Genomic DNA, 9970 nt, shown 5'->3' on the forward strand with positions numbered 1-9970 from the left:
ATATGAAAGCCGTAGTGAACAAACTGAGGAGAATAACTGTCTTAGATGTGAGTCGTGGTAATTTTGCGCATTCATGCCGCTTTTATTGGTAACGAGACGCCTCGAGCCGTTTACGCGGGATGCTTCGATGTAAGCATTAAAACATTTTTAGCGATAACCACAGTCTGTTTATGCTAGCAAACAAGCTTGCGTCAGAAAGGCTCCTGCTTGCATTAAAGTGGCAACGAGGAAAACCTGGAATTTGAACAGTGGAGTGGCAACGGCACAGTAAATTTTCTCACATGAAGTAAATTAAGGGTGCGTTCGATTGACCCTATTCCGGAATAAGAATACGAGGAGTGATGATTTAAAACACCATGTGTGGCGTTTTGCAGCAACAAGGATAATAAAGCTATGTTTAAAATACCATTTTAGCAGATGTTTGACAATATTACATGTAATATGCATCTCCGCAAAAACGAAAGACTTCTGACGTATATAAAAATTTGGTTTTATCAACGGAGTTGATAATGTAAACTGGCCACCGTACAGAGATTCTAAAAGTACAGAGAATCTCTGTACGGTGGCCAATTTACATTATCAACTCCGTTGATAAAACCAAATTTTTGTATACTACTTCCCCACCGACGCAGCACCACAGTTTCTTTAGAAGCTACCCCTTCATTCTGACATATATTCCAGGTATTCCTATTCCGGAATACGGTCAATCGAACGCGCTCTAAGAAGCTGACCAGGGCTTTAAGTGTGGTCCCTGTGAGTATATGTAATTTTGCTGCATGAAAGGGCCATTTTCAGTCTTCAGTTTTGCAGCGTTTACTTTTGCCAAATGTAATGAAGGGCATTCAAGATTCACAAGAGCAACAGCCAATTTCCTATTTAAGAACATTTTGAAAATTCATTGCCAGGCACTGTAAATGAAAAATGTTCAATTATACAGGCACAGTTTTGGAGAATAACATCATTTTTTTTTGTAACACTTATGTAGAGGTCACAAATTGAACCAAGGGAAAAGACTGATTCCCGTTGGTCCGTTGGGATTAGTACTTGGATGGGTGACCGGCCGTTGATCACACTTGTGTTGACACTATTGAAGTCACGCTACTCGGAGTCTTCAGATGTCCCAGAACGCGGATATTGCATAAATACATATAGTGCGATAGCTGTGTTACTGAACATTTACTAGAAAGCGGTACAAAGACGGAGATTTCCCCAAAACATACAACTACTTTCAAATGCCTCGTCGATGACAAAACTAATCCTTTATTATGACAAGTTTATATCCTGATTATGTATTGTCAGTATTGATATTACAAACAAATAACACTGTCAACAAACTTGAAGTCCACTGCAAGCTATCAATGACAAACACGCAATGCAAACACAAGTTTACGCGCTGCAAACAAAACGAAAAAGTGTGCGCGCGCAGGCAGATGCGAAGAACTGGAACCAACTGATTCGTCGTATGGGCGCCAATTTTGGCATTATGAACATAGCGTCCAGTAACAGCGATGTTGAGGCGAGAGCTGAGGTTGATGATGGAGAAGGAAGTGTAAATGAAGGTTTGCCAAGTGGATCTGAAAGAGATCTTATTGAATATTATTTCAATAGAGGCGTACATTGAAAGACTGGAAGACTATGGACTCAGAAGGCGGGATGCTGTGAATGATGAACTTGTCGTACGCGTAAAAGACTTGATTATGCTCGAAGTTTGCACTGGTGCTAACAGCCTCAGTGGCTACAGAACTATGTGGCAAGTCCTGTGCCTTAGACAGCGCTCAAGTTGGTGCATTGATTTCTTCAATGATTTCCACTAGTCTGACACTCTCGACCTCACCGATGAGCTCTACACCGAGGCGCTTTGGTTTTGCTTTGTGGATCTCCTGCAGGATGTAGCCTGAATGCTACTGTGTCTGGAGTGCCAGATATGATGTACTTCTTGCCAGAAGAATTCGGGCGAAGGGACTGCTTAATTCCAGTTTCTGACAAGCTAAGGGAAATGGAAGATAAATTGCAATAACTGTGTGGCGATGAGGACCCTGGCCCAATCTGGGAGGAGTACTTTCACTATGTGATGGAAAGAAATGGTCTTGTTCACCCCACCTCTGTTCTAGAGACAGGAAATTTGTTTCAAAAGCTTCTTCATTTTGCCAAAGGCTGAATAACAATAAACCTGCACAATTTTAATAACGTCAAGGTTTTGAAAGTTTAGTTAAGTAATTGTCATTTGCATTTCAGAGTGGACGTTGCCACTAGCTTCTCTGCAAACAAAGTTAAATTATTCTTGGGTGTTTATAGGCTTGGCACTAGTTTTTCATCTTCGTTAAAGTTTTGACATCACGACCCAATCCTTTAAGTGAAATCACTAAGGGCTTCTATTCATGCTCTGGCTGATACAAAGGACTGACAAAAGACACTGCTGACTTGCTCATTTTCCAAATGTTGGGCAGTGATACTTGTCCTGCCCTGTGGGTGCATTTCCACTGTTCATTCATCAGATAAAAAATGTACATTGACTAGTGAGAAGATTGTAAGGGTAAGTAAATTATTTCAGTTTTGAAAATCAAGGTTGACAGGATACTTGATACTGTATCAGAAAATTAAAGCTGAAAATAAAAGGAAAGTACATGCAGCATAACCAATTATTTTTAAGGTATCTCTTGAGGAGATGATAAAGTACAATTTTCGTCTGATTCCTGCTCATCATGTATAACTTTATTCAAGCATCTTCAGAATATTATCAGTAACTTATAAGGAAAGAGTGATGAGGCTGTTAAATAAACTCAACATTACTGCTGCATAGTTAAAACAATGATCTGTTCAATGTGATAAACTAAAATCTGACAGTTGGCTCACCTTCCAGAAGTGCTTGCAATTCCATAGGAAGTTTTTTAGGCATATGTAACAGACATACCAAATTTAGAACAAAACGAACTTGATATCTGCCCTGAACACAACATGGCACTTTCAATTCAATGCTTATGTATTTTTAAACAATAATTTACCTTACGTATATATTTAATAGGGTGTGCTTGCTTATGTTAGCTTGATATACAAAACGAAAGGAATAGCGAACTCATCTTGCCGTGGCAAACTTCAACTGACCGCACGGCCTCGGCTAAAGTCTCACCTCAATCGATCTATTACAACATTAAACTCGGAAATCTGGCCAACTCAATTGTGCATGAAGCCACCGACAAAATTCGATCACGTTAGAGCGAAAGACTGTAATGAAGTTTTACCACTGAAAAACCGCTGTTCCGAAAGAAGAAGAAAAGGTATACACGACGCTATTGCTCAAAAAAGTTCCTGGAGAAAGTAATCGAACCAGCCATCTTCGGCCACCATTTTGCTTGTTACTTCCCTCGTGCGCGTGTCAAAAAAACCTGGGCACAAGCAAATTATCAACCAATCAGACAAAAGCTAGGACGAGGACGACTACGAGTAAGAGTTTTCCGTTTTGAGCACGCGCACTTCGAAACATGTCGGCCTCCAAACGTTAGAGCTGAAAAACGCAGATGGCTACGTCATTGCCCCGCGGCAACGAAGGTGGTCTCAAGCGTGCGCTCATTCAAAATGATTGGGATATTGCGGGTCTAGCTTTTAACAAAGAAAAATTGTTTTTAGGAAAATTTAGAGGGTGTACAACTTCTGAAAAATTTGTTTTCGCACACGAAACGACTCAACGCATGAAGTGTTAACAGAAATGTTTACAGTGTTGTGCTGGCTTTCTCTCGCCACGTTTTCATCCGTTCATGCAAATTGTTGGTTCGCTGGTAAAACTAGAAATACCAAAGAGTCTTGTTATGGCGCTGTAAGCCCTCTCTCTCCAGGTTTGGCGAGAGCAGCGAACGTACCAGAAGGAACACCGACGTGTCTCGGACGTCGTCGATCGATCGAGAGAGAAGATAATGATCGCTGCTCATCGTCTCTCCTAGAGAAACTCAAAGAAACTGACAGACATTCCAGCGAGCCTTTATGCTGTGTTGAACAGTCGGGGTGAAAACAAAGGAAGTAAGTGGTGTCACGCGTGCAAAAGAAAGAAAGTTTCTCAAAATCGTCAAGTTCCATCTTGTCAAAAGTGATAATCGCCAGGAAATCACCCGCAAGAACAACGTTGTTCAAGGCGGAAACTTTCATTGATCAAACGATCGAAAACGCGCCACAAAGAGTCAACCGCACGCATGCGCAGACGTTTTTCAGCTCTCTCCAACCAAACCTTATGCGCAAGCTCAGTACGGAAAACTCGTAGTCGTCCTCGTCCTCCGATTGTTAATTATTTGAAGGCAACGTTTTTTTTTTAATATATGTCTCTTGTCGTTGTTTAGTCATGGATAGATAACTTCAACAAATGGATAAACATCACTTTCTCGCTTGCACGTTTAGTGTTAATCCCTTGGTAACCTCTATATAATCACAGTTTAACCAATTCATTTGTTCTTTAGCCCAATAAGCAAAGAACCACCGAATAGAGGGGCCCTCAATGACCACTTGATTGCGAAGCTCTAATAAAAACAAACGCACAGGATCGTCGCATTTGAAACGAGAGCGTCAACACTTCATTGTATGAAAGAAATGCATATTTGAAATGCGCTCTTAACTGGACAATTTAGGCAATTGTCACTTTATAGACACCTGAAAATTTCAGACGTCCTGAACGGGAATAACTGAAACAGCGAATTGATAGCGAGGAATACGCTTTTACGCATATCTGTTATGAAACAAAATCAATATGTAATGGCGACTTTACTTTGGTGTAGCTCCTGAGTAGCGAACATACCGATCAAACGCAATATAGCAATGTATAACACGCGTTCCAGTAATCGACTCTCTCCCAGCTAACCCACGCCAAAAACTTAGTACCCAAAAACACTCAAATCAGATCGTCACTAACTGTAGCAATACAAACAGGTCGTAGTAGCTAATGCGAATTACAAAAGGTGTGAAATGATAAAAACATGAAGAAGTACAACTGACTTGTTAGCTTTCCGAGCCAACACTGTAGATGCAGCATGCATGTTTGAAATTGGGACTCGAACTTGAATTGAAATCTGAAGTTCGCTATTACCTGTTGCCGTAAAACAAGACTTCGTGTCCGTTTTCAGTACGGAGAGATTTAGTATGGCGGTTACGTAAAATGCTAGACGGCAGGTTGTTGCTTGTCATGAAAGCAGGAAAATATTCTTATTCTAAGTTCCAGAAATACACGTAATTAGATGCACGACGGTTTTGATAAACGGCATGAAGTGTCCCCTTGCTTTCCTCCTAACTTCAACATTACTCGCGTCTGATACAGGGGCGAATCTAGGGGGAGGTTGTAGGGAGTGCGCACCTCCCCCCCTGAGATAACCTCCGGCTTTCTAATACAACTAGTATTCTGCAAAAAAAAAACGTCATCAGTCATCTATGCCATTCCTTAGTAATGCACCCCACCTCGAAAAAATCCCGGATCCGCCCCTGAAAAACATACAAACAATTCACGTCATAAAGTCAGTATCCCCTAAACTCCAGTCCTCAAGTAAAGATAAACAGAGAGGGCCATCGACCTGGATAGTGCGAACTGAAATGTGCGTTTTGTACAGATATAAAGCAAATTCTCAAAAGAGAGAGAACTATTAGACGGTAATGTGAAGTGCTAGTTTTCTACCCATATAAACCACGTGAGCGTTAGCCCTACTAATGGAAATGAGCCCACACAAGGACAGAGAAAAACTCTGACCAGGGTGGGAAATGAACACCACCCTGGTCAGAGTTTTTCTCTGTCCTTGTGTGAGCCCATTTCCATTAGTAGGGCTAACGCTCACGTGGTTTATATGGGTGGAAACCTACAGTAGCACTTCACATTACCCTCTAATAGTTCTCTCTCTTTTGAGAATTTGATCTATATCTGCACAAAACGCACATTTCAGTTCGCACTATCCAGGTCGATGGCCCTCTTTAAAACATTTGGATTTGGTGCCAATTAAGTGAGGCCTGCACTTCAGTAATGAAATAATCGACTTTTCACTTTGACTTTTGTTTGGTTTCACAGGTGAAGGAAATCCTTCAGTTGCGAATTAAAGAAGAGGCAGCGTCGGAACTAAGCGTATCTGTTTATGACACTGAAAGAAATGAGAAAGCAAGACTGCACCGCGAACAACTTGTATGTCAAATGATAATTTTAAAATGTTAAGTGTAACCTGCCCATAAAATTGCAGTACGAATTATGTTTAAAAAGTTACTTCTTAGTGCAACAGATTACAGCCATGTACTTGCGCCCCACTAAAACAGTTTTGTCGCAGAAACTTACAGTGCGTTCACTGAAACCGGGACCACCCAGATAATGAAAACCAATCAAAGGGCAGAGCTGAAACAATAGATTCCAACATTTTCAGATCCAGAGAATCAGCTAGTTCTAAAAGAGAGAATGGGAGAACGGGGAACGGGGAATCTCTAAAAGGGGAATTACTAAAATAGGGAATCTCTAAAAGGGGGAATTACTAAAATGGGGAATCTCCAAAATGGGGAATCTCTAAAAGGTGGAGTTTCTAAAATGGGGAATCTCTAAAGGGGGAAATCTCTATTTTCAACTCCGAAGAAAGTGTGACAGTCATCAATCACCGGGTAGGAAAGGAATGGCTTTCAGATAGCGCTGCATCAAAACATTAGGAAATCTATCAGCAGCTGGCAACTTCTTACTGCGATCGCAAGTGTCACATACAGTATATTTATTTAATATATGTATCCATAAAACGACGCAGCAGTGAAGGTTGTGAACAAGCCTTAGACCTTAGCGATCGGCTCACTTGGGTTCTTTCTCCACTGCTAGCCGTATAATGAAAGAGGGGGCTTTGGGGAGTGTTCACAAGCCAACATCAGTGACAATTTCGCTTCAACTTGAAAGAAATTCAGTGTCTACAAAAAAAAAACCAAATATTTCTTCGGTCACTGAAGGATGTAACGTCCCTTTATGTTTCAAGGGATTCATATTAGTCGCCCTTCGCGAGCTAACAGATTGGCCTTGCAAATTAGCAAATTTATAATTCTTTGCAATGAACACTGCTCCCTTTTTGCTGTGTTAAACTAGTCGATTTTTACACCCACGATCCGCAGGCATCTTACGAGGTAGGGCAACAAATAATTTAATTGGCTGTCTACAAATAGAAATGGTGGGAAAACATGACGGTGTTTACTTTTCTCGGACGCATAAAAAAAAAAGCCATCGCAATTGGACTGATTCATGTAACAGTAGTGTACAATTAAATTCAATAGTAATGAGAATATGTAGAATCCAAAGCATCCTCCTGTTATATAGTTAGCTTATCGAGTCATTTCCTTCAATACTTTTAATTGTGTGGTACGTACTCAATTTGATGGATACCTCATCGTTCACTCGCACACAAACACATAAAGCGGAAACCTGAGCAGTGGATGACGAAAAGCATGAAAACCAATTAAAGAAATACTAAATTCTCCCAAAGATGTTCGACATGAAGGAAAAATCTAGTTTTGCGACAGGCAATGTTTTGTCTTTTCTCAGCCGGGGTGTTTAAGTTTTCCTTGGCTTTTGCTAGTAAAAGGAAAAGGTTGGACGGATTTGCTGGTTTGCCGAAGTTTCGGTGGGAAGACCTCGTCGGCCAAGAAGTGATGATCAAAAGAACTTTGGAGCTGTGTTTTTGACTGAGTTTCAAGCTGAAGGAAAGCCCGGAGAAAATGTAATTGTAAAAAAGCTGTTAAGTACAGCTCAGGATTTTACTGCACAAAAGCGCTGTTTCATTCAAGACGGTATGTGATGGCGACGATGCTCGAATATGTGTACTTTGATCTCGAGACCTTTGAGGTGAGGGAAAAGTTAGCTCCTTGAAAAACTTCCTTAGCTGCCTTGATCAAAACGATTGTCAGGGAATTGGACCCACGTTCATGGAAAAAATTGGCAGTGATGTGCAAAAATACAGAGTCTTTGAAGAGTAGAAATTACTATAGTGCGTTCTTAAATTGCGCTCACGACTGATATCCCACAGTGCAACCAAATGTCGAATATAAGATTATTCTTTTGCTTCGTCTTTTGCTTGACCGAAATGGTGAATTGTCAAAGGTGCTTAGAAGGACTCGTTTCTCTACTCCTCTCGCGTTGTACGTTTTTTCAAAATGTAATGAGCAAGGTTTTCTGACTTTGAAGCCATTAATTTGCCTTTATTCATACGCTATTTTGTAACCCGCGTTCCAGCTTTATAACGTTCATATTGTATGATTCCCCCTTTTAGATATTCCCCATTTTAGAGATTCCCCCTTTTAGAGATTCCCCAATTTGGAGATTCCCCAATTTGGAGATTTCCCATTTTAGAGATTCCCCGTTTTGGAGATGCCCCCTTTTGGAGATTCCCCCTTTTAGAGATTCCCCCTTTTAGTGATTTCCCAGTTTAGTGATTCCCCATTGTAGAGATTCCCCATTTTAGTAATTCCCCCTTTTAGAGATTCCCCTTTTAGAGATTCCCCTTTTAGAGATTCCCCATTTTAGAGATTCGCCCTTTTAGAGATTCTCCGTTTTAGAGATTCCCCATTTTAGTAATTCCCCCTTTTAGAGATTCCCTATTTTAGAGATTCCCCGTTCCCATTCTCCGATTCTCTATTTCTTTGTGTTAGAACTAGCCCGAGAGAATCAAATGTCCGGTACAAAACAATAATCGCAACTTGTTCGTTAACCGGCGATGCTTTAGTCACTGTGGGGTCGGTTACTGTAAGTTATCTAGGTGGCCCCGGTTTCAGTGAACGCACTGTAAGTTTCAGTGAGTTCCTTTTCAAGATAACAAAATTAACATTTCACGCTTTGACACCAGTACCTTTGTTTGTTACGTCCAGGTTAAGGTTGTTTGTAAATTTTCCCAATTTTGTCGGACGCCTGTTTTAAGTCACGAACGGGTAGGATGCTAGCTGCATCCCCCAACAAGCTTGGAGTCGCTTTGATATAAGGGACGAATACTGGAGTACCCGGAGAAACCGGTTTGACCTTTGATGAATTAGTGGCAATATTAATAACTTTTTTTTTTTTTCGTTTTCTGTACATCAGGAGCGCAAAGCGGCCGAGGAAGCCATGAAAAAGCACGAACTAGAACTCGATTACCTTGCACCTTTCCTGGCGCAGATTGGTGATCCACCGCACATTAGTAGACAAGAAGCGTATAAGCTAAAAGAGGAATGTCTTCAGGACCTTAAACACCGCCTCATCGACAAAGCTAACTTAATTCAGGCCAGATTTGAAAAGGTATGAGCCACAGAAGACACCAGAGGACGACATGTCAAAAGCTGTCCGTTTTCAATCACATCATTCTCTGTTTCAGGAAACTCAAGAATTGCAACGCAAACAAAGCTGGTATCAGCAAAATCAAGTATCGATGACGAAAGAAGATGAAGAGGAATATCTCAACTTTTGCAGCGAGGCCATGTTTAGAATTCATATCCTTGAGCAGCGCTTAAACAGGTAAAGTATGTTAAGTACAGGTGACATTGTGTCGCATCGAATGAGTTGTGGTTGTACTGAAACTTATCTCTTTACTTTGTTACTTTTCTTTAGGCATAAGGAGCTGGCGCCACAGAAGTACGTCCAGCTGGAACAAAAATTGAGAAATGACCCACGACTTGCAGAGTATTTCTAATGAACTAAACATTTATATTTTTTCTCTTGTTCGTTAATATTTCAATAAAAAACTGCTCCAGCTGTGTTTCCTTGTGGGCGTGTTTGTTTTACTGCAACGTTAAACCCTCTGGTCTCTACACCATCTGATCACCTCTCAATAGTTGTATCACGTTAAATCATATCACTGACACAATGTTTGTAAAGAAAGAACACCGATGGCATGAAAAAAAGGCGTTATGCCTGGGAGACTTGCCCAGAAGGAGCCTCTCGTCATCCCGCGGGTCACTTTTAAGAAGGGGACTGGGGTTGAGCTTGGATCTCATGCCCGGCATGAAAAAAGACGGATTGTCATGCTGGGCA

The 9970-nt window shown here is 41.0% G+C and overlaps 1 protein-coding gene across 1 annotated transcript in view; it reads left to right on the forward strand.

The window, feature by feature from the left end:
• LOC137978475 (dynein regulatory complex subunit 7-like) overlaps window positions 1-9710 on the forward strand; it is an 84795-nt gene extending 75085 nt beyond the window's left edge. The window contains exons 15-18 of the mRNA XM_068825416.1: window positions 6029-6139; window positions 9044-9238; window positions 9315-9454; window positions 9548-9710. Of these exons, the coding sequence (XP_068681517.1) occupies window positions 6029-6139; window positions 9044-9238; window positions 9315-9454; window positions 9548-9629 (528 nt within the window). The 3' untranslated portion in view covers window positions 9630-9710. The remainder of the gene's footprint in view (window positions 1-6028; window positions 6140-9043; window positions 9239-9314; window positions 9455-9547) is intronic.
• The last annotated feature ends 260 nt before the right edge of the window (window positions 9711-9970 follow it).

Source organism: Montipora foliosa, chromosome 12 (assembly GCF_036669935.1).
Source record: "Montipora foliosa isolate CH-2021 chromosome 12, ASM3666993v2, whole genome shotgun sequence".
Lineage (NCBI taxonomy): Eukaryota > Metazoa > Cnidaria > Anthozoa > Scleractinia > Acroporidae > Montipora > Montipora foliosa.